The following is a 26,028-nucleotide window of genomic DNA, read 5'->3' as shown; positions in this document are numbered from 1 at the left end:
AGTCATGCTTTTTCCATATGCTGTGAAAGTTTAATAACTCTGGGACTAATGAAAGATAGAGGGACAAAAATGGGTTTTGACAATAGATTTTTCATGTGTTAAACATTTGCCTTTTCTAGATACAAGGTTTTGATACTGAGATCTTCACGTATTACAGAAAATCAAACATAGATGAAATGCAATCAACTTCACCCAAATTCTTTCTAAAACAATTGGCACACATTAAATCTGTAAAAAAATGTATGGTTTTATTAATTAAATACTTTTCAACATTACAAAATACATTCCTGACAAAAAAACAAAAACACTTAACAGCTTATAGTCTGTAAACTGGTTCAGCAATTGACAAAAAATGAATTCTTGTTCACAACCAATTTGATAAGGAATCCAAAAATATATGCAATCTTTCATACACTATTTACATTGCAAAATAAAATATCAGATTACAAAATGGCTGTGCATAAGTTTACAACTAAATTACAATTTCATGCAACACATTGTGAAAGTGGAGAGTCAACCCCTGAAGCCCTCATACAGGGGCCAATAAACAGTGGTATCACAAGTCATCATCATTGTCAAAATTACAGGCATAACATTTAAGAAGAGAGGGATCAAATCCGCACCAAACCAAGGTTTAAATACTATTCAAAATCATTATGCTTGATCGAGCTTGCCAGGCACAATGAAACCTATTGAGTAGTCATTTGCAAGATTGCATTATGCAAACCCACCCATCTGGCACTCCAGGCAGACTAAAGCGAAACATTTCAAAGTGTATTTGAACCCAGGTTTGATCCATATGACCCTTAGCACTTTATAGTCTCACCATTCAAGGCTACCTTCAACTTTATGGCAACAAAAAAATTCATCAAAAACAAAACCTTTAGCTTGCCTTTTAGAAAAGGGTACAGCAAAAATAATGTGATTTAAAAAAATTAATTTATTTTTCTGGTAAACTGCACTCCAATGTGTGTGCCTGTTAAAGCACAGCTCAATTGTCAAACAGTTAATAGTCGGCCTGTTTGCAGTTTGTGGAGCAGCCCCAGGAGCACGGGAGAGATGGAGTTCCCCGTCTAGAAACAACCCCTGCACCCAGCCCGTTATACGCTAGTGTAGATCTGAAATGATTGGATAGGAATAAGCAATAAGGCTAACGTTTCATCCAGCCTTTCAGCGGGCAAGGTGGAGTTCTCACACTATTGCTTATACCTAGTCCAATCCGTAATAGGTCATATGAAGCAGTTTGTGACTGACTACTGCTGACGTAAAAAAGGGCTTTAAAAAAGACATTATATTGATTGACTTATGGACTGCGGCTCTACAGGGGTGCCTAGGGAGGATCTAGGATGCTGTTTGTGGATGGGGCTTGTGAGTGGTTATACTACTCTACAGGGAGACATGAACCAGTACCTCAGGACTGACAGTGCAGCCATGCAGATCTATAGTGTTTGCTCCTCTTATTGGCAAACAGAGTAAACAACAGTCTAGGAACAAACCGCTGGTAGCCTACCTCAGCTTGCTACAGCCTCGACCGGTGAACTGTACTGGGGAGGTCAGTGTCTGATTACTAAACGGCTTATTGACTAAAACGACTCGTACTAATGAGATTCAGAGCGCAGGCTGATTCAGCAATTTAGTCAAATGGAAGGACCAGTTCTCTGCCTTTAAAGGGACAATCTGCAGTTCAAACAATAACAAAAGAGGGCACCCCGCCACTGATTTGGTAAATAGCTGAGGGATGGGGCTGGAAAAATGTAACCACTCTCAAATTCATGAGACAGAGCTATGGATGCCAGGACTGAACAACCATGATATCAAAGGGATAGTTTTAACCATGTTGAGACTATAAAATGTTTGTTTACAATTGCTTTTTTTTTTTTTTACAAAAAAAAGAGGAACAAGCTGAACTAGGCTCATGAGGCATTTTTAAGTTATAGTCTTCAATAATCAATGGGTATATATCATGAATTTAAAGGTTCAAAAATGGATGTAGCAATCACAGATTGCCCCTTTAATGCATATCTGAGGACAAGAGAAACAGGCAGAAATAGCTGCTGCTAAGACCCAATGTGTGTAGGTACAGCCGCACACGCTTTCTGTTTTCAGCATTTGATTGGCAACATCACCGTGGGTATGCTTTAGAAAAAGTGCAGAACTATCCAACTCAATTAAAAAGCTTTTGGTGGGGGGGGGGTTGATCTGAGTGCTATGTTTTTCCACGCCTACTTAGTGGTAAAATCAGTGCTTTGTATCATCGGTGCACAGACTCCTAGTAAAGAGTCTATTGCTGGGATGAACCGGGATGGTAAATTCAATTCTGAGTTGGGATCTAAGGGAAGACGTTGGGAATGCCACAGTGCCAGTCTCCAGAAGACTCCTGGACAACCTCTTCCATGTCATTCAGCTCGGGAGGGATATCCACTTCCGTCTCTGTCCCCTGCTCCAAAGTCATCTCCTGGCTCCGATCGGTACCTGTGTACAAGAGAAAGACGGAGAGACAGACAGAGACAAAGACACACAGAAAGAGAGAAGGAGAGAGAGTAAGAAAGAGAAGAGAATGAAAGAGAGAGAGGACAGAGTGAGAGGGACAAAGTTACTCATGAACGTTGCTGTTAGACTGGAGAGAGAGTGTCAAGGGAGTTTCAGAGTTTAAGAATGAAAAAATACAGTACAACACACAATACATGCATCACCTGTGAAGTAAGTTAGAGGAAGGGTTGAGTGACAGGTGAAAGTTAACCAGAGCTCTTTCTCAATTGTCCAAAAAAAATCCTCTCTTTCGATGCATTGATCTGGAAGAATTGACAAGGTGATGATGAGTCAGCCTGAGGAGGATGAGTTGCCTTCAGCCATATTGTTTTTCCCAATCAGTGCAGATGAAGAGGTGGTGAGGACAGACGTTTTAAGCAGTCGAGACAGAGCCTTTGTGTCCGGGATCCATCAATAGACATGAGAGTTAGCCTCGAGTCAGTTCAGCAGAGGACATTTCCTTTGTACTAACCATCAAACGTTTAAATGGAGGTATACAGAACCAAACAGGCACAAACGGGAGAGTGCGTCACAGCAAGGGTCCATAATTAAGCCCATTCTATCTATTGAATGAACTCACTTCATTTTACTGTCTCTCTCTCTCTCTCTCTCTCAGACACTCTCAATAAAAGAGCTATTGTGAATCATTCAAACACATGTCTGCAGGTGAACGTTTGTTAGAAATCGCCTTGGATTTTTTTTTGCTAGCCTTCCCCTATAAGCGGGCAAGGACTGATGCTCGCACTCACCCCCCACATACACACACAGTGCCTGGATACAGCCCTTAGCCGTGGTATATTAGCCATATACCACAAACCCCCAAGGTGCCTTATTGCTATTATAAACTGGTAACCAACTTAATTAGAGCAGTAAAAATACATGTTTTGTCATACCCGTGGTACACGGACTGGTATACCAAGGCTGTCAGCCAATTAGCATTCAGGGCTCGAACCACCCAGTTTATAATGAGGATTAATCAATTAGAATGTCAAATGAAATGCACAATAATCCTGTGAAAAAGAGCCCTGTTCACATATTTACCATGGAATTAGAAGTGCTATATATCACAAAAAGTTAGTGACAGGGTTGCATATTTCAGATAGATCTAACACCAACATCCCCTTGGTTTGTGTGTGGTCTCCCCGTTTCAAGGTGAACTAATAGAGCACTGAGTTACAGCTCTAGTCAATCAGCTCGGTGGCTGTTGAAATATTTAGGCCTGAAGCTTCCGTATCCATCTTAGAATGAGAACGAAAAGGACAGGTTCTGTCATCACAAGTCTGGCTGCCTTCTCTGTCAAAAAGACCTGTCAGGCAGGGAAATGCAGCAGAATTGAGAGATGGAGTATCAGCCTGATTAGCGTGCTTTATCCCTATGCGCCGTGGTCAAAAGTAGTCCACAAATCAAATCACATTTTATTGGTCACATATTTAACAGATTGCAGATGTAGCGAAATGCTTGTGTTCCTAGCTCCATCAGTGCAGTAGTATCTAACAATTCACAACAATACACAAACCTAAAAGAATGGAATTAAGAAATACACTGCTCAAAAAAATAAAGGGAACACTTAAACAACAATGTAACTCCAAGTCAATCACACTTCTGTGAAATCAAACTGTCCACTTAGGAAGCAACACTGATTGACAATAAATTTCACATGCTGTTGTGCAAATGGAATAGACAAAAGGTGGAAATTATAGGCAATTAGCAAGACACCCCCAATAAAGGAGTGGTTCTGCAGGTGGTGACCACAGACCACTTCTCAGTTCCTATGCTTCCTGGCTGATGTTTTGGTCACTTTTGAATGCTGGCGGTGCTTTCACTCTAGTGGTAGCATGAGACGGAGTCTACAACCCACACAAGTGGCTCAGGTAGTGCAGCTCATCCAGGATGGCACATCAATGCGAGCTGTGGCAAGAAGGTTTGCTGTGTCTGTCAGCATAGTGTCCAGAGCATGGAGGCGCTACCAGGAGACAGGCCCGTACATCAGGAGACGTGGAGGAGGCCGTAGGAGGGCAACAACCCAGCAGCAGGACCGCTACCTCCGCCTTTGTGCAAGGAGGAGCAGGTGGAGCACTGCCAGAGCCCTGCAAAATGACCTCCAGCAGGCCACAAATGTGCATGTGTCTGCTCAAACGGTCAGAAACAGACTCCATGAGGGTGGTATGAGGGCCCGACGTCCACAGGTGGGGGTTGTGCTTACAGCCCAACACCGTGCAGGACGTTTGGCATTTTCCAGAGAACACCAAGATTGGCAAATTCGCCACTGGCGCCCTGTGCTCTTCACAGATGAAAGCAGGATCACACTGAGCACATGAGCACATGTGACAGACGTGACAGAGTCTGGAGACGCCGTGGAGAACGTTCTGCTGCCTGCAACATCCTCCATCATGACCGGTTTGGCGGTGGGTCAGTGTGGGGTGGCATTTCTTTGGGGGGCCGCACAGCCCTCCATGTGCTCGCCAGAGGTAGCCTGACTACCATTAGGTACCGAGATGAGATCCTCAGACCCCTTGTGAGATCATATGCTGGTGCGGTTGGCCCTGGGTTCCTCCTAATGCAAGACAATGCTAGACCTCATGTGGCTGGAGTGTGTCAGCAGTTCCTGCAAGAGGAAGGCATTGATGCTATGGACTGGCCCGCCCGTTCCCCAGACCTGAATCCAATTGAGCACATCTGGGACATCATGTCTCGCTCCATCCACCAACGCCACGTTGCAGCACACACTGTCCAGGAGTTGGCGGATGCTTTAGTCCAGGTCTGGGAGGAGATCCCTCAGGAGACCATCCGCCACCTCATCAGGAGCATGCCCAGGCGTTGTAGGGAGGTCATACAGGCACGTGGAGGCCACACACACTACTGAGCCTCATTTTGACTTGTTTTAAGGACATTACATCAAAGTTGGATCAGCCTGTAGTGTGGTTTTCCACTTTAATTTTGAGTGTGACTCCAAATCCAGACCTCCGTGGGTTGATAAATTTGATTTCCATTGATCATTTTTGTGAGATTTTGTCAGCCAGACACTGTAATGATCACTGTCCACTGTCACATTCAACTATGTAAAGAAAAAAGTATTTAATAAGAATATTTAATTCATTCAGATCTAGGATGTGTTATTTTAGTGTTAGGACGAGCAATGTCGGAGTGGCTTTGACTATAGAATCTACAGTAGAATAGAATACAGTATATACAGTGCCCTCCACTAATATTGGCACCCTTGGTAAATATGAGCAAAACGAGCTGTGAAAAACTTTTTGTTTATCCTCCTTCCATTCAAAATATTCACAAAAATCTAACCTTTAATTAAAGTAAAATTGAAAGAATCAAATATTTGTGTGCCACAATTATTGGCACCCCTTCAGTCAATACTTAGTGCAATCTCCCTTTGCCAAGATAACAGCTCTGAGTCTTCTCCTGTAATGCGTAATGAGGTTGGAGAAGACATAGCAAGGGATCTGAGACCATTCCTCCATACAGAATCTCTCCAGAGCCATCAGATTCCGAGGCCCACGCTTGTGGACTCTCCTCTTCAGCTCATCCCACAGGTTTTCTATGGGGTTTAGGTCAGGGAACTGGGATGGCCATGGCAAACCTTGATTCTGTGGTCAGTGAACCATTTGTGTTTTGATTTTGAGGTGTGCTTTGGATCATTGTCCTGCTGGAGTATCCAACCACGGCCCAGTTTAAGCTTCCTAGCAGAGGCAGTCAGGTTTTGATTTATATCTGCTGGTACTTGATGGAGTCCATGATACCATGTATCCTAACAAGTTGGCCAGGACCTTTGGAAGAAAAACAGCCCCACAACATCAAAGATCCACCACCATACTTCAAATGGGGATGTATTTTTCTGCATGGCTATCTTTCTGTCTACGCCAAACCCTCCTCCGGTGATTGTTTCCAAAAAGCTATATTTTGGTCTCATCTGACCATAGAACCCGGTCCCATTGAAAGTTCCAGTAACGTTTGGCAAACTGTAGGCGCTTGAGTTTGTTGTTTGATGACAGCAAATGCTTTTTTATGGCAACCCTCCCAAACAACTTGTGGTTATGTAGGTGGCGTCTGATCGTAGATTTGGAGACTTTCTGACCCCAAGACCCAACTAACGTCTGCAATTCTCCAGCCGTGATCCTTGGAGATTTTTTGGCCACTCGAACCATCCTCCTCACTGTGCGTGGAGTCAAAATAGACACACGTCCTTTTTCCAGGCCGATTGTTAACATCGCCAGTTGCTTTAAACGTCTTAATTTTTGCCCTGATAGTGGAAATGGGCATTTTCAACCATTGAGATATATTCTTATAGCCATTTCCTGATTTGTGCAGATCAACAACCTTTTGTCGCACATCATTACTGTATTCTCGGGTCTTTCCCATAGTGATGGATGACTATGGTAACTTGGCCTGTGTGTCACATCGTATTTATACCCCAGTGAAACAGGAAGTCATGGTAAGAATACATTTTCACAGCCTGTTTTGCTCATATTTACCAAGGGTGCCAATATTAGTGGAGGGCACTGTACATATGAGATGAGTAAAACATTATGTGAACATTATTAAAGTGACTAGTGTTCCATTATTAAAGTGGCCATCGATTCCATGTCTATGTATATAGGGCAGCAACCTCTTAGGTGCAGGGTTGAGTAACCGGGTGGTAGCAGGCTAGTGATGGCTATTTAACAGTCCGATGGCCTTGAGATAGAAGCTGTTTTTCAGTCTCTCGGTCCCAGCTTTGATGCACCTGAACGGATGATAGTGGGGTGAACAGGCCGGTGATTGTCAAGCAAATAACTGTCGGTCTCACAGTAATTGACTGTTAATTAACAATTAGTATCTCCTGGCTTCTACACATAACCTACAAGCCATTTTAAAAAGTATAATAAATCCATGTAATACAGCCTACACCTTCACAATAAATACCTTTTTAATTTTAGACAGGTCTAAAGAAGCATGATATGTAGTCTATTTCAGATGAAAATAATAGCATACTCTGAATTGTCCTCATGTTAGGTCCTGATGTGGCTATGCCAAATGGCTGAGCTACACTAGTTCATTTAGCTTAGAATTCCGTGGCATTATTTTATAGCATGAAGAATACAATTGAACAAAGCTGAATAAAATATACAGTACCAGTCAAAAGTTTGGACACACCTATCCATTCAACAGTTTTTCTTTATTTTTTCTATTTTCTACATTGAGAATAATAGTGAGGACATCAAAACTATGGAATCCTGTAGTAACCAAAAAAGTGTTGAACAAATCAAAATATATTTTATATTTTTTGATTCTTCAAAGTAGCCACCCTTTGCCTTGATGACAGCTTTCTGTCAATTCTGTCAACCATTCTGTCAACCAGCTTCACCTGGAATGCATTTCCAACAGTCTTGAAGGAGTTTTCACATATATCGTGCACTTGTTGGCTGCTTTTCCTTCACTCCGTGGTCCAACTCATCCCAAACCATCTCAATTGGGTTGATGTCAGGTGATTGTGGAGGCCAGGTCATCTGAAGGTGTGTTGGGTCATTGTCCTGTTGAAAAACAAATGATAGTCCCACTAAGCGCAAACCAGATGGGATGGCGTATCGCTGCGGAATGCTGTGGTATCCATGCTGGTTAAGTGTGCCTTGAATTAGAAATAAATCAGCGTCACTAGCAAAGCATCCCCACACCATCACACCTCCTCCTCCATGCTTCACGGTGGGAACCACACATGCGGAGATCATCTGTTCACCTACTCTGTGTCTCACAAAGACACGGCGGTTGGAAGCAAAAACCTAAAATTTGGACTCAGCAGACCAAAGGACAGATTTCCACCGGTCTAATGTCCATTGCTCGTGTTTCTTGGCTTCAAAAGATTCTACAGATGCACCATCGAGAGCATCCTGACCGGTTGCATCACCGCCTGGTATGGCAACTGCTCGGCATCCGACCGTAAGGAGTTACAGAGGGTAGTGCGTACGGCCCAGTACATCACTGGGGCCAAGCTTCCTGCCATCCAGGACCTATAAACTAGGCAGTGTCAGAGGAAGGCTCCAGTCACCCAAGTCATAGACTGTTCTTTCTGCGATTGCTCGGCAAGCGGAACAGGAGCGCCAAGTCTAGGTCCAAACGGCTCCTTAATTCTTATGGCTGAGATCCCTTATGGCTTGACAACAGCCAGTGAAAGTACAGGGCGCCAAATTCAAACAACAGAAATCTCATAATTAAAATTCCTCAAACATACAAGTATTTTACACCATTTTAAAGATAAACTTGTTGTTAATCCCACCGATTTCAAAAAGGCTTTACGACGAAAGCACACCATCTGATTATGTTAGGTCAGTACCTAGTCACAGAAAAACAAGGCCATTTTTCCAGCCAAAGAGAGGAGTCACAAAAAGCAGAAATAGAGATCATTTTAATCACTAACCATTGATGATCTTCATCAGATGACACTCATAGGACTTCATGTTACACAATACATGTATGTTTTGTTCGATAAAGTTCATATTTATATCCAAAAATCTTAGTTTACATTGGCGCGTTATGTTCACTAATGTTTTGCCTCCAAAACATCCAGTGATTTTGCAGAGAGCCACATCAATTTACAGAAATACTCATAATAAACATTGATAAAAGATACAAATATTATACATGGAACTTTAGATAAACTTCTCCTTAATGCAACCGCTGTGTCAGATTTCAAAAAAGCTTTATGGAAAAAGCACACCATGCAATAATCTGAGTACAGCGCTCAGATACAAAAACAAGCCATACAGATACCCGCAACGATGTATAGAATCAATCTTTAGGATGTTTTTAACATAAATCTTCAATAATGTTTCAACCGGAGAATACCTTTGTCTGTAGAAATGCGATGGAACGCAGCTAACTCTCACAGGGGCGCGCCTGAGACTCAATCAGCTCTTATTCCCTCAGATTTCCCACTTCCTGGTTGAATTTTTTCTCAGGTTTTTGCCTGCCATATGAGTTCTGTTATACTCACAGACATCATTCAAACCGTTTTAGAAACTGATGAAGGAATTTGTTTCCTAAATGTTCTTTAACCAATTTAATTATAACAATGCAAACACTCTGTCCGTTTATAAGAATTTGTAAGTTTCTTATTTGCATAAAATAGACAGAGACCCGTGTCCAAATTAATCAATAGCGTTTATTCTCGAGAGATCTCTGACGTGCATATACAAAACCGTTCTTTTTATCCCTTCTATTACTAACGCACATACATACACACAATATCTGGATTATCTCCTGAAGTCTTTTCATAGTTTATTACCACTTAGCTGACAGTTCCCGTCCCCCCAGATGAGGAAAACCTAGAGGGGCTTGAGCTGTCTTCCCTTATCTCCACAGAGTTATAGCTTAGTCGGTTCAAACATAGGTTAATAATCCACTTAGTTTTCTTTAGGCACACACACAGACATTCCTTTCTACCCCCCTACATGCTACCTAACCTCTAATCCTAATGGTTAAGTTTCTGGGTAGAATTATTTAATAATTTATCTTAAACCTTGATAAAATATCCTAACAGAAACTTCAGAGTGTTTTCTATCCAAATCTACTAATAATATGCATATCTTAGCTTCTGGGATTGAGTAGCAGGCAGTTTACTCTGGGCACCTCATTCATCCAAGCTACTCAATACTGCCCCCAGCCATAAGAAGTTAACAGCTTCTACCCCGAATCCATAAGACTGCTGAAAAATGTATAAAATGGCCAACCGGACTATTTACATTGACAACCCCCCACCCTTTGTTTTTACACTGCTGCTACTCGCTGTTTATTATCTATGCAGTCACTTTACCCCTACCTACATGTACAAATTACCTCGACTAACCTGTACCCCCGCACACTGACTCGGTACCGGTACCCTCTGCATATAGCCTCGTTATTTTATTTGTTACTTTTTGTTTTATTTTATTTAGTAAATATTTTTTTACCTCTATTTCTTGAACTGTATTGTTGGTGGAGGTCTTGTAAGTAAGATTTTCACTGTAAGGTCTACACCCGTTTTATTCGGCACATGTGACCAATAAAATTAGATTTGATCCTTGCTTCAGGTCCTAAGCTACAGGCAGTTAGATTTGGGTATGTCATTTTAGGCGGAAATTGAGATGAAGGGTCCTATCCAGAAGAGGCTAATAGTCACCGTGGGAACAACACGCCCTATACACTTCCTGATGAACTCAGTCACCGTGTCCGTGTATACGTCAATGTTTTTGGGCTGCGGTCCCCATCAATAATGGACTAGCCTCCTCAGAGAGAGAGAGAGCAAAAGTATTGCGCATGTTTGAGTGTTTGAGTGTCCGTGACTCACCATAGCCGTGCGACCTCTTCATGTGCAGCTTCATGTTGCTCTTCTGTGTGAAGCTGATGCTGCAGATTTCACACTTGTAGGGCTTCTCCCCTGTGTGTTTGACCGTGTGTACCTGCAGGGCACTCTTTTGGTTGAAGGCCTTGTCACACTGGGAACACTTAAAGGGACGCTCACCTGCACAAACACAGATAGACACCTTCTCAAGACTTTAAATGAGTACAAAGGTTGCTTGCTTGCAAATGGCGGTGCAATTCGCCGGATGAATACAAAACATACATTCTAATTCAATCTTGTGTGCGGTGAAGGCAATTGCGCAAAAGTTGTCTCGCACTAAGATAAGTTTGAAATACGGAACAGAAGTACCTCTAAAAAGTTGATGCGCTTACAGTAATTGATGAGTTGCAGTATATTACTGCAAGCATTAGCAATTTACATCCAATGCAATAACATTATTATAAAAAATTAAAGGCCTTGTCAGCTTACATTATCTGCTGAAAGATGTGAACCGCTGGCAAAGCGTAAATCAGATTTACCAATATAACTTGTAGCCCACTGTGCCAATCAGAATAATAGCGTTGCCAGGAGATGCCTCCCATTTAAAAAGTATATGGCCTTTAGAATAATCTTGGAACATAACGACCTGCCATAATTGGTACCATTACAGTGAAAGTACACGGACTTATTTGACTGAAATTAAGGAGACCTGTTATGTCTGCAACTAAGTCCATGGCCATTATTTAAGTACCTCTGCCTCAATCTAAACTGCACTGTGAGGAAGCAGCCACACAATTTGTTGAAGACGATGGAGAGTAAAACCAATTTCCAGTACGAAGAGGCCCCCCGTTAGCTTAAAGATGGGCTAAAAGCAACGGTTGTGATTGTGATGCTTTTCTCTTGCTGATGTAACACTAGCAAGCTAGGCTGTCATTACATGTCGTGTGTACAAGCTCCCTTACAGTCTCTCCTGCTGGGGACGATAAGAGGTAAGACAGGACCCCCCCCCCCCCCCCACACACACACCGGTTCAGCTGCCCCAGTGGGCCCTTCAACACACAACATTACAGTAATCTCACCCCGGCCTGCCACTGACACAGCCACTGAGTGGGTGGCCATAAGAGTAGGCAGTAAGTACCAACGAGTCAAAACGTTCAAGTCGCACTTCACCTTAATACTTACCTCTACAGAACAAAAGGTCCCAATTTGAAAGGAGCAAAGGCACATCCTTCTTTGTCGTGTCGGGATGTGTTAAATTCACATTAGGAGAGAACATGATTGATGTGCTCTGAAGAAGTGAATTTGGTCATTTTGCCATTGAGGCATATACATTAAATCATTTTCCTAAGGTCTTTGAAGTGTCCCAAATGCCTGATGGAAGGTCACTAGTCGAGGACTCGGATGGCAACTTCATTCATATGCTACATTTTCACTTTCGCTCCTTCGAGGCTGGGATGTACAATAGTTCTAAATAGAATACTAGTCAGAGATTTATTCGAGTGAACGCTATGTGCGCGCGCACGTGCATGTGTGGGATTACCTGTGTGTGTGCGGTTGTGTCTCTCTAGTTGGCTGGGCTTGGCGAAGGCTTTATCACAGGAGGAGCATTTGAAGAACTTGGGCCTTTGGGAGCCCAGTGAGGGTCCTCGCTGGTGGACACGCTCATGCTCCTGTAGGAGAAAGAGGTCAGAAGTCCCGGGGACAGAAAATGTGAAACAGAGCAAATATGTTACAAAAAATATCTGCAAATTGCCCGAGAACTGGCCCGCCAATTGCGCCAGCGTACACTTAAAACCATCGGAAACCCCAAAGTCTAATGACAAACCATCCCCCCAAAAATACATTCTAATGCAGAACCATCCAGAAACCCCAAAGTCTAATGACAAACCATCAATTAAGCTCAAAGTCTAATGACAACCCATCAAGAAACTCCAATGTCAAAAGACGAAGTATCAAGAAGCTCCGAGGTCTAATGAAAAAGACTGAAGAAAACTCCTGTCTAGTCATGAACAAAGAAACAAGGAGGCCAGTCTCGTCATAGGATAGTGTGATGAATGAAAAGGATAGTATAGCAGCCACGATTGCTTTTAAGATCAAGAAAAACCTATCAGCAACTGAACGTTTCTAAAAGAACTTCCTCTGCATGTCCCCAGAGTCATAGGAAAGTCTGAGCAAGCAAACCAACTACACAGACAAACGAGTTTGAACATTTACTGAACATCCGTTCAGTAAACCAGTCGTTGTTGGTCCGTTTGGAGAACGGGGACGTTGGGCGTGGATTTGATGAATTCTGTCCTCACCTCCACCACTACGTTACCTACGTAGACAACATCCAGAACGCCAACAAGGTCCTGGCGGTAAGAACACCACTTCTTATTGTTGTGACCAACAACTCTCAGAACGCTGTTAGGTTCTGTGTTCCGGTAAGAACACCACTTCTTATTGTTGTGACCAACAACTCTCAGAACCCTGTGAGGTTCTGTGTTCCGGTAAGAACACCACTTCTTATTGTTGTGACCAACAACTCTCAGAACCCTGTGAGGTTCTGTGTTCCGGTAAGAACACCACTTCTTATTGTATTGTTGTGACCAACAACTCTCAGAACCCTGTGAGGTTCTGTGTTCCGGTAAGAACACCACTTCTTATTGTTGTGACCAACAACTCTCAGAACCCTGTGAGGTTCTGTGTTCCGGTAAGAACACCACTTCTTATTGTATTGTTGTGAACAACAACTCTCAGAACCCTGTGAGGTTCTGTGTTCCGGTAAGAACACCACTTCTTATTGTTGTGACCAACAACTCTCAGAACCCTGTGAGGTTCTGTGTTCCGGTAAGAACACCACTTCTTATTGTATTGTTGTGAACAACAACTCTCAGAACCCTGTGAGGTTCTGTGTTCCGGTAAGAACACCACTTCTTATTGTATTGTTGTGAACAACACCTCTCAGAACCCTGTGAGGTTCTGTGTTCCGGTAAGAACACCACTTCTTATTGTATTGTTGTGACCAACAACTCTCAGAACCCTGTGAGGTTCTGTGTTCCGGTAAGAACACCACTTCTTATTGTATTGTTGTGAACAACAACTCTCAGAACCCTGTGAGGTTCTGTGTTCCGGTAAGAACACCACTTCTTATTGTATTGTTGTGAACAACAACTCTCAGAACCCTGTGAGGTTCTGTGTTCCGGTAAGAACACCACTTCTTATTGTATTGTTGTGAACAACAACTCTCAGAACGCTGTTAGGTTCTGTGTTCCGGTAAGAACACCACTTCTTATTGTATTGTTGTGAACAACACCTCTCAGAACCCTGTGAGGTTCTGTGTTCCGGTAAGAACACCACTTCTTATTGTATTGTTGTGAACAACAACTCTCAGAACCCTGTGAGGTTCTGTGTTCCGGTAAGAACACCACTTCTTATTGTATTGTTGTGGACAACAACTCTCAGAACCCTGTGAGGTTCTGTGTTCCGGTAAGAACACCACTTCTTATTGTATTGTTGTGAACAACAACTCTCAGAACCCTGTTAGGTTCTGTGTTCCGGTAAGAACACCACTTCTTATTGTATTGTTGTGACCAACAACTCTCAGAACCCTGTGAGGTTCTGTGTTCCGGTAAGAACACCACTTCTTATTGTATTGTTGTGAACAACAACTCTCAGAACCCTGTGAGGTTCTGTGTTCCGGTAAGAACACCACTTCTTATTGTATTGTTGTGAACAACAACTCTCAGAACCCTGTGAGGTTCTGTGTTCCGGTAAGAACACCACTTCTTATTGTATTGTTGTGAACAACAACTCTCAGAACCCTGTGAGGTTCTGTGTTCCGGTAAGAACACCACTTCTTATTGTATTGTTGTGGACAACAACTCTCAGAACCCTGTGAGGTTCTGTGTTCCGGTAAGAACACCACTTCTTATTGTATTGTTGTGAGGTAGATGGGGTTGAGACAGAACATCATGTCCTGATTGGGTTCTGTGTTCCGGAATGAACATCACGTAGACATTATTGACCAATTACCAGACGCCTTCGAATACATGTCTCCTAGTTCATTTATCTAAAACGTAATGTTTATTTGAATAAATTCCTGTTTGTGTGTTATAGCTGACCAATTACATTGACTGAGGGTGTTTGTTTTAATCTAACACATGCATATAGCGTCAATATTGTTCATGAATATGTATTCAATATGTGTCCTTGGAGATGCCTGGAAAAACAAAAACATTTGTCTGATTGGGCCTTTAGCGTTCAGAGCTGTCATACAGGACTGTATCAGACCATATAGACCACCTCATACAGGACTGGTTAAGACCATATAGACCACCTCATACAGGACTGGTTAAGACCATATAGACCACCTCATACAGGACTGGTTAAGACCATATAGACCACCTCATACAGGACTGGTTAAGACCATATAGACCACCTCATACAGGACTGGTTAAGACCATATAGACCACCTCATACAGGACTGGTTAAGACCATATAGACCACCTCATACAGGACTGGTTAAGACCATATAGACCACCTCATACAGGACTGGTTAAGACCATATAGACCACCTCATACAGGACTGGTTAAGACCATATAGACCACCTCATACAGGACTGGTTAAGACCATATAGACCACCTCATACAGGACTGGTTAAGACCATATAGACCACCTCATACAGGACTGGTTAAGACCATATAGACCACCTCATACAGGACTGGTTAAGACCATATAGACCACCTCATACAGGACTGGTTAAGACCATATAGACCACCTCATACAGGACTGGTTAAGACCATATAGACCACCTCATACAGGACTGGTTAAGACCATATAGACCACCTCATACAGGACTGGTTAAGACCATATAGACCACCTCATACAGGACTGGTTAAGACCATATAGACCACCTCATACAGGACTGGTTAAGACCATATAGACCACCTCATACAGGACTGTATCAGACCATATAGACCACCCCATACAGGACTGGTTAAGACCATATAGACCACCTCATACAGGACTGGTTAAGACCATATAGACCACCTCATACAGGACTGGTTAAGACCATATAGACCACCTCATACAGGACTGGTTAAGACCATATAGACCACCTCATACAGGACTGGTTAAGACCATATAGACCACCTCATACAGGACTGGTTAAGACCATATAGACCACCTCATACAGGACTGGTTAAGCCAGTAGTCTAATGACAGCTCCATATAGACCATGTTTAGCATGTTGAACCATCTGTTCCCAAAATGGCGTCCCCCAGGTTGGTTGGTGGGTGCCACCCACTCCTCTCCTCCTCGGCCCAAAGCCCAGCGCTCCTATTAGGAACATAGTTGTTCTTCTACCTCTCATTAAGGCTGTCTGAAGTGGTACAGACTCCGTCCCTCCGTCTCTGTCTCTCCATCATTAAGGCTGTCTGAAGGGGTACAGCCTCCCTCCCATCCCTCCATCATTTGGCACTAAAAAGGTGCGATGGGGATAGTATCTGTGCTAATTAGCGCTGTAGCTCATAAAGCATCTGCAGCATGGATGAAGTACCTTACTGAGGACTGATACTATGGAGGAAATGAAATGATCTGACATTAAGCCTGTTAGATTACACACTCCCACTGGAAACACCACGCTTCAGTGTCTAGTGACACGCCTCAATGTCATGTCTGATTTAGGTCTGAGGACAGAACACGTCTGGTTAATGACGTTGGTCTGAGGACAGAACACGTCTGGTTGATGACGTTGGTCTGAGGACAGAACACGTCTGGTTGACGACGTTGGTCTGAGGACAGAACACGTCTGGTTAACGACGTTGGTCTGAGGACAGAACACGTCTGGTTAATGACGTTGGTCTGAGGACAGAACACGTCTGGTTGACGACGTTGGTCTGAGGACAGAACACGTCTGGTTGACGACGTTGGTCTGAGGACAGAACACGTCTGGTTGACGACGTTGGTCTGAGGACAGAACACGTCTGGTTGACGACGTTGGTCTGAGGACAGAACACGTCTGGTTGACGACGTTGGTCTGAGGACAGAACACGTCTGGTTGACGACGTTGGTCTGAGGACAGAACACGTCTGGTTGACGACGTTGGTCTGAGGACAGAACACGTCTGGTTGACGACGTTGGTCTGAGGACAGAACACGTCTGGTTGACGACGTTGGTCTGAGGACAGAACACGTCTGGTTGACGACGTTGGTCTGAGGACAGAACACGTCTGGTTGACGACGTTGGTCTGAGGACAGAACACGTCTGGTTGACGACGTTGGTCTGAGGACAGAACACGTCTGGTTGACGACGTTGGTCTGAGGACAGAACACGTCTGGTTGACGACGTTGGTCTGAGGACAGAACACGTCTGGTTGACGACGTTGGTCTGAGGACAGAACACGTCTGGTTGACGACGTTGGTCTGAGGACAGAACACGTCTGGTTGACGACGTTGGTCTGAGGACAGAACACGTCTGGTTGATGACGTTGGTCTGAGGACAGAACACGTCTGGTTGACGACGTTGGTCTGAGGACAGAACACGTCTGGTTGACGACGTTGGTCTGAGGACAGAACACGTCTGGTTGACGACGTTGGTCTGAGGACAGAAAACGTCTGGTTGACGACGTTGGTCTGAGGACAGAAAACGTCTGGTTGACGACGTTGGTCTGAGGACAGAACACGTCTGGTTGACGACGTTGGTCTGAGGACAGAACACGTCTGGTTGACGACGTTGGTCTGAGGACAGAACACGTCTGGTTGACGACGTTGGTCTGAGGACAGAACACGTCTGGTTGACGACGTTGGTCTGAGGACAGAACACGTCTGGTTAATGACGTTGGTCTGAGGACAGAACACGTCTGGTTGATGACGTTGGTCTGAGGACAGAACACGTCTGGTTGATGACGTTGGTCTGAGGACAGAACACGTCTGGTTGGTCTGAGGACAGAACACGTCTGGTTGGTCTGAGGACAGAACCACGTCTGGTTGGTCTGAGGACAGAACCACGTCTGGTTGGTCTGAGGACAGAACACGTCTGGTTAATGACGTTGGTCTGAGGACAGAACACGTCTGGTTAATGACGTTGGTCTGAGGACAGAACACGTCTGGTTGACGACGTTGTTTTAAGGACAGGACACAACACATCTGTTATGCCTTTTTGTTTAGCCTTGTCCGTTTGGCCAGACCAAAAGTAGTGCACTAAATAGGGAATAGGGTGCAGCCAGACTTGCTTCACTTAAAGAAGTGTAGATACGTGGAAAAATCGGTGTCCTTGAGCAAGGCAGTTAACCCTCATTTTCTGTAGGTGCGCCGTACTACTATGGCTGACCCTGTTAAAACCTCTTTGGGCTAGGAGGCGGTGTTTTCACGTCCGGATGAAAAGCGTGCCCAAAGTAAACTGCCTGCTACTCAGGCCCAGAAGCTAAGATATGCATATAATTATGTAGATTTGGATAGAAAACTCTAAAGTTTCTAAAACTGTTAAAATAATGTATGTGAGTATAACAGAACTTATTTGGCAGGCGAAACCCAGAGGACAAACCATCCAGGAATATGTTTTTTTTTGAGTTGACTGTTTTCTATTTGTTTTCTATGGGAAACTAGATTTATGAGGCACCTGGTTGCAGTTCCTATGGCTTCCACTAGATGTCAACAGTCTTTAGAAATTGGTTGATGTTTTTCCTTTGAGAAATGTAGAAGCACGGCTATTCAGAATGAGTGTCAAGCCAAGTGGACTCTTTTGTTTGGGGCGTGCGACCTGGAGCTCGCTCCACTTTGATTTTATCCGCTATTGAACACAGTATATTCCGTCTTAAATTTTATAGATTATTTACGTTTTAGGATACCTAAGGATGGATTAGGAAAGTTGTTTGAAATGTTTGGACCAAGGAAAAGGGGCTGAGCTGGACCCAAGGAAAGAAACAAATATCCCAAAACACCCCTAAACTAGACTAGCCTACTTCAACAACAGCTAACTAACTAACCAAAAATACAGCGGGTGGTCCGCCCAGTTCTAACTAGTGTTCTTAAACAAAGTATTCCTACGGGTAGTGTATGCCCATGGGCAACTTGTCTTGGTACCCCCTTTCCCACCATCAAACAAACAGTCAATCACCATAACAAAACAATACTCACAGGATAACGGACAAAGTGACATGTAGTTGCAAAAACAAAAGAGAGATCTCTGCATACAAAGAGAGAGGTAGAGAGAAACACACAACAACCTCTCCCTCAACGTGAGCAAGACAAAGGACATGATTGTGGACTACAGGAAAAGGAGGGCCAAACACGCCCCCATTCACATTGACGGGGCTGTGGAGCGGGTCGAGAATTTCAAGTTCCTTGGTGTCCACATCACCAACAAACTAACATGGTCCAAACACACCAAGACAGTTGTGAATAGGGCACGACAAAGCCTATTCCCCCTCAGGAGACTGAAAAGATTTGGCATTTGGTCCTCAGATGCTCAACGGGTTTTACAGCTGCACCATCTAGAGCATCCTGATCGGTTGCATCCTGGTATGGCAACTGCTCGCCATCTGACTGCACGGCGCTGCAGAGGGTAGTGCGTACAGCCCAGTACATCACTGGGGCCAAGCTTCCTGCCATCCAGGACCTCTACACCCAGGCGGTGTCAGAGAAAAGGCCAAGAAATTGTCAGACTCCAGTCACCTAAGTTATAGACTGTTCTCTCTGCTACCGCACGGCAAGCGGTACCGGAGCGCCAAGTCTAGGACCAAAAGGCTCCTTAACAGCTTCTACCCCCAAGACATAAGACTGCTGAACAATTAATCAAATGTGCCACGTGTCTAATGTCCATTGCTCACTATTGTAAAGTGGTTGTTCCACTGGATATCATAAGGTGAATGCACCAACTTGTAAGTCGCTCTGGATAAGAGCGTCTGCTAAATGACTTAAATGTAAATGTAAATGTGTGTGCGTGTGCGAACATGCGCCCAAACCTTTGGTCTGGCGGGCCACTTTGAGCAGCCTTGGTATTGACCTTTAAATAAAAGCTACTCAACTCCTTAACATGATTGCTAAAAGTACTGGCATCTCCCGCTTAACTATTGCTGAAAGTGTTGCCCTTTGTCTCTCTCCATCGCTAAATTACATCATGAAGTTAATGAACCCAGCAACAGTTAAAGTGAAGAAAAAACAAAAAAACATGAATTAATCATTCTCTAATCTCGGACACCCAGAACTAAAATCTGTTACGTAATTGCATCAAATGCTTAATAAGCTTAATGTACTAACAAAGCATCCACCCCTCTAAACGGAAACTCAAGCCAGTTTCAGGGAAGTCTATGGGCCAAATGTCCCCTCTGGGCTTACATGGGGCTGCTGATTAGCACGGAAGAGGCTTTGATGCGGTTCTAGCCGTGCTCCACCTACCCAAAGGAGCATTTAATTCCGTAAACGAGATGAGGAAAGCATTTGGGAGCAGGATGAGCAAGGAATGAGGGGGGCGTCACTGAGCCAGAGAAGATACATAAGTATCTTAACACACACGAACGCTCTCTGAATGACGCACAAATCAAAACACACATCTAATATGCTCTCTCTCTTGTTCATACACATGGACACAGACACACCATCAGGGGATCACACGTGTCATATCAGGTAAAGACGGACACACACACAACCCACACACACACAACCCACACACACACAACCCGTACACACACACACACACACACACACACACACACACACACACACACACACACACACACACACACACACACACACACACACACACACACACACACACACACACACACACACACACACACACACACACAGAGCCAAGGACAGAGGAGGACATTGAGGAGTTGCAGAACAACATGGCTCTCAGGCTGGACGAGAGCAGCTTGTAGGGGGCTGACCTCTGCATATTGACCTACAAATTAGGTCAAGCTCCTGCCTCTCCTCAATGCTTCCCACTGTTTACGTGCTGGAGTGGAGCTATTAAATGGAGAGCCTCTCTTCCTTGGGCAGCCGTATCCTCATGAGTAGATTACGACAGCATTGTCAGAGGAGAAAAAGTGTGCACTCAGCTGTTAACTTTTACCTCTCGCTCCTCCCGGGGCTTATTACCCTGTCAGGAGGCAGGAGGCGTTTGGGACACAGAGGGAAGAGTGACAGTTGGTGTATCGTTCTTACGAGACCCCGTCAGAAACTGAAGCAGCAGAAGAAAAAGTTTCAGTCATTGTGCTCAGGTCCTCTAAGGCGATTGTGTTTAAACTCCCCTGAATGCTGAGAAACCCTCAGCCGTTTGACTCCTGTAACCCACTCCTAACCCCGTCCCACCGCCCAGAATACACTCAAGAGTACTCAGAGCTGGCCCCACAGGAAACGATTATCCAGAGTTTAACTCTGCTCTGAGGGCAAGACAGGGCAACTACTATCAGGGAATGGAAGGAATACATATAAACGTGCTGTGTGTGTGTGTCTGCCCAGACCTACGGTGCTTTTTCTGCCACACACTCCGCAAACTTGACAGTGTTCCATGCTATAGTCCAGTCTCCAGTGGGTGTGTGTTGGTGACTGTGTGTCTGTCTGTGCTTACCTTTAAGTGAGTAGCTCTTTTGAAGGCCTTGCCACACACTCTGCAGACGTGGCACCGGTCCTTGCCGTGGGCCTGCCTGCAGTGGCGTCGCAGCGTGTTGGCACTCTGACACACCTGATCGCAGTAGAAACACTGGTTCTGCTTCTGGTTCTCCCCCTGGTCCTCCTTCCCCACCGCCTGGCCCTCCTCTGATAGCTGGTTTCAACACAACACACACATTATCCTACCCACCACCCTGTCCTTCTTAGACATCTGTTAACAACACACCTACAGGTACACGCGCACACACACGCGCACACTGACTGACTGACCCTGTATACATTGTCGAGTTGTCCCTCAGTGGCCTGGGGGTGATGACTGATCAGTATGACCTGCTGGGTGGAGCCGGCCTGTTGTCCTGAGAGATCCTGGTCACTGAGCACAGTTTGGTACTGCTGACTCTATGGAGAGAAGATACTCACTGTTACTGTGTGTGTGTGTGTGTGTGTGTGTGTGTGTGTGTGTGTGTGTGTGTGTGTGTGTGTGTGTGTGTGTGTGTGTGTGTGTGTGTGTACACATTTTACTATACTTGTGAGTACCAGAAGTCCTCTCGCAAGAATAGTAAACCAACAAAAATTCAGAGAAATGGACCTCACTTGTAAAAAGTATATTTTAGGTTTAGGGTTAGAGTTAAGGTTAATGTTAGTGTTTAGGGAAAATGTGATTTTGAATGGGAATCAATTGTTTTTCAGAGTGGTTACCTGTGTATGTGTGTGTGTGAGCGTATGTGTATGTGCATGATTGTGTGTGTGTGTTTCAGAGTGGTTACCTGTGCGTTGAAGTTGAGCGTGAATTGAGGTTGAGCGTCCAGCATACCCTGTGTGTCTGCCAGTGTGAGAGTCACGCTGCCGTCGCTGGCCATGCTCGACGATGACATCACCAGGCTCTGGGAGCCAGCCGTCTGCGATAGGGAGGTGCTAGGCGGCAGGCTGGTGACTGACAGGAGAGACAGGAAGTAGGTGAGAATTTAACTTGACAGAAATACTTGCGAGATTTTAAAAATACATTTTGAATTGGCAATGCATTTTCAAATGGGTAGAATGATGCACTGTGGCATAGGACAATCGCAAGGAGAGCACGCCAGCGGAAATTGACTGGGAGTGAATTGGGCAGATGCCTGAAAACGCCACATGAACAGCAAATACGTGAAAAAAAAGCACATTTTATGAGAAGTTATCAGATAATTTACTTGTTCTCTGCGGCATCATTTAAAACTGTGATGTGACAGTGTCAAGGGAAATTAGGCCTAGCAGCTTGCCCACACTCACAACTACAAGGAATCTTGGCAACTATGTTCCACAGTGTAAAAATGTGAAAGGCCAAGAACCCCTTAGGCCTAAACCTCAACGAAATCTTGTAATGAATGACGTGGAAATTGAGCAAGTTGAGGTGACTAAACTGCTTGGAGTAACTCTGGATTGTAAAACTGTCGTGGTCAAAACATGTTGATACAACAGTAGCTAAGATGGGGAGAAGTCTGTCCAAAATCTTAACAACACTATCAACAAGGCAGGTCCTACAGGCCCTGGTTTTGTCGCACCTGGACTACTGTTCAGTCGTGTGGTCAAGTGCCACAAAGAGGGACGTTGGAAAATTACAATTGGCTCAGAACAGGGCAGCATGGCTGGCCCTTAAATGTACATGGAGAGCTAACAATGCTAACAATATGCATTTCAATCTCTCATGGCTCAAAGTAGAGGAGAGATTGACTTCATCACTACTTATTTTTGTAAGAAATGTTGACATGCTGATTGCGCCGAGGTGTCTGTTTAAACTACTGGCCCACAGCTCGGACACCCATGCATACCCCACAAGACATGCCACCGGAGGTCTCTTCACAATCCTCGGGTCCAGAACAGACTGTGGGAGGCACACAGTCCTACATAGAGCCATGGCTACATGGAACTCTATTCCACATCAGGTAACTGACGCAAGCAGTGGAATCAGATTTATTTTAAACAGATAAAAATACACCTTATGGAACAGCGAAGAGACACACACACACACGGGAACAGACACACATACACGTACATTGTTGTATGGTGGGATTATACGTCTTGATTTGTAGATATGTAGTGGTGTAATGTTATATGATGTAGTGTTTTATCTTTTGTTTTATGCGTTACGTAAGTGCCTTAATGTGTTTGGACCCCAGGAAGAATAGCTGCTGCCTTGGCATACAAATACACAATTCATCCAACCACAGCTTTACTATCTTCTCATCCTTTCATAATATCTCTCGATTAGATGACTCACCATTGTTAAATAAGAACACGTGTAAAATGACCAAACTCCTCTCAACGCCTATTCATTGTTTGTCACAGAATGTTGCCCACTTGAGTTGAGAGGAGAGCGATGACGACAGCTCAGAGAAGTTGACGAAACCCCACAAGTGATGAGCGTTGAGAGGTACTCCAATCAGCGTGTTAATTGACCCATCTCGCCATCTGAACGAATCACTCGACACACGTTACGTCACAGGCCCTTCACTGTGCGCTCCCAGCGGGCTGCACAATGGGTGAGTAGATGCAAACACACACACACACACAGCAGTCAGTGCTGCGGCCAATCCTTACCAGTCATGCCCGCGTTGCTCTGAGGTAGGAGGTGGTCATTGCCAATGGTGAGGGTGGCACCTGTGGTTTGGTGGGATGCCAGCCTGATCCCGCCAATCATCTCTCCGCCACCATGGGTGCCGTGCTGCTGGAGGAGGTCTTGACCTTCAGGAAGAGAGAAAATGCATTTGATCTCCTTGCCCACAGTGACGTGAGTAAATGATATTCCCCCCCCACCCCTTTTTGCTCTTTCTATGTCTGCAGTCTTCATCTCTCCGTTTTTTGGTTTTGTTTACATTCATGCAACGTTTGGTAACAGAATGACGGACGGCACAAGAATCACAAACCAGCATTCTGTTATCAAACTTGGCATCTGTGCACTGTTCGTCAAGTAAATGTGTTTTTGTAAAATGTTCTGTGGAAATTGTTAAAAGTCGCACTTGTGCATAGAGTTGTATGTTTAACTTTGAAATCATTGGTTTTTGTTTGGCATAAAAACTTTTTTTAGTCTCAGCATCACTCGGCTACCGTAGGAGAGGAGAGAATAGGAGAGAATTCTATTCATACATATTTTGTCTATCTCACGATTAAGTATCCTTGAAGCGCTGTTGACGCATCTGTGACAGTACCAATTATAGTCTCATGAAAAGAGTTACTGACCTTTTTATCCGTACAATTTTTGTGAACTTGGTTTGTTGAATTAAGGTGAAGAGAAAAATAGATGACTGTGCTCCTGTGAGCCAGTTTCTTTAGTTGCCACGTGTGTGTGGGCATGAGCGAGTGAGTGACTATGGTGGGTGTCTGCTTGTGAGCATGTTTGTCTGTAGCTGCGTGTGTGTGTGTGTGTGTGTTTTCCCAAAGTGTGCACTGTGTACAATATGTAACTTTTTGGGCAACCCGACCATATTCACATAGAAATGTGTGTTATAGATATGTCCTTCTCATTGAAAGCAAGCCTAAGAAGCGGTAGATCTGTTCTATGTGTGCCTCTGCTATGCTTCCCTTTCTTAAGTTTCGTTTTTGAGTCTTTTACTTTCGGGTTTTGCAAACTAGCTTCAAACAGCTGAAAATAAAAAAAATGTTGGTTATGGAAAATATATTTCTCAGCGGTTTAGATGATACAGTGATTTGCTACACCATACTTGTTTGTTTTGTCACATAAACTGAAATTACGTCAACCAGGAAATGGCAGAGCAATTCCAGCATAGTGCATCTTTAAAAGCATATTGGATTGGTACAAGCATTAGCTGGAGAGTTTCCTTCTTTGTTAAATCCATGATGGGGAGCGTGCAAGTGTACACTTTGGGAGAAGTATGGAGAATAGGGACAGATCATTTGTGTGTGTCTACCTGATATGGTGAGTGTGATCTCCTGGGGGTGGTTGCCTGCAGCAGTGTTGCCCCCAGCAGCAGCGTTGGCCTGGGCCTGGGCATGAGCTAGAGCCTGGGTGAGGCTGGAGTTGTTGATGGTCAGGGTGATCTCCTGAGCACCATGAGCCCCACTGGACACCAGGCCTGGAGCACTCATCACATGGCTCAGGTCCTGATGAGAACCTAAAGGGAGAAGGAGAGAAAACAGGGAGATACAGAAGCCATCATTAACTAATTGACTCTCTTCACTTCTATCCTTCCTCAATTCTTTCCTCTCTTTTTTTCTCTCCTATCCTCTCCCCTTTTCATCCCTCCTCTCCTTATCCCTCTTTTACTCCCTCCATCTATTCTCTCCTCTCCTCCCCCCCATCCCTCCCTCCTTCTCCCATGGCTTGGGCTGACACCCTATGCCGTCAAAGTAGGTCCAGCTGGTGTGAACGCATGGCTGTGGAACAAACTCGTTGTGACAGTTTCCTCAAGGTGGGGCCACGCATCACATACCACTCATATCAACAAAAGAAAGCTGTGGAGACCAAAAGAGAGGAGAGGATATGAGCAGAAGAGACACCATCAGCTGCATAAATTAGTTAAGAAACACTTTAGTGAAACATCTACCCATTTTGAGTTTGGCTGCAAGGAAGCAAAAAGGATTCGGTGTCTTCAAGGAAAATCCAG

General features: G+C 44.3%; 1 protein-coding gene across 1 annotated transcript in view; it reads right to left on the bottom strand.

Moving 5' to 3' along the window:
* Positions 1-227: 227 nt before the first annotated feature.
* Positions 228-26,028, bottom strand: part of LOC139573946 (zinc finger protein 236-like) — a 104,829-nt gene continuing 79,028 nt past the window's right edge. The window contains exons 25-32 of the mRNA XM_071397953.1: positions 25,333-25,536; positions 24,005-24,148; positions 22,198-22,364; positions 21,701-21,829; positions 21,390-21,584; positions 12,375-12,504; positions 10,841-11,014; positions 228-2,472 (exon numbers count right to left, since the gene is read on the bottom strand). Of these exons, the coding sequence (XP_071254054.1) occupies positions 2,330-2,472; positions 10,841-11,014; positions 12,375-12,504; positions 21,390-21,584; positions 21,701-21,829; positions 22,198-22,364; positions 24,005-24,148; positions 25,333-25,536 (1,286 nt within the window). The 3' untranslated portion in view covers positions 228-2,329. The remainder of the gene's footprint in view (positions 2,473-10,840; positions 11,015-12,374; positions 12,505-21,389; positions 21,585-21,700; positions 21,830-22,197; positions 22,365-24,004; positions 24,149-25,332; positions 25,537-26,028) is intronic.

This window comes from Salvelinus alpinus, chromosome 4 (genome assembly GCF_045679555.1).
Source record: "Salvelinus alpinus chromosome 4, SLU_Salpinus.1, whole genome shotgun sequence".
In the NCBI taxonomy this organism is placed as follows: Eukaryota; Metazoa; Chordata; class Actinopteri; order Salmoniformes; family Salmonidae; genus Salvelinus; species Salvelinus alpinus.
Note: the sequence above shows the minus strand (reverse complement) of the source record. Positions and strands in the feature narration are given on the sequence as shown.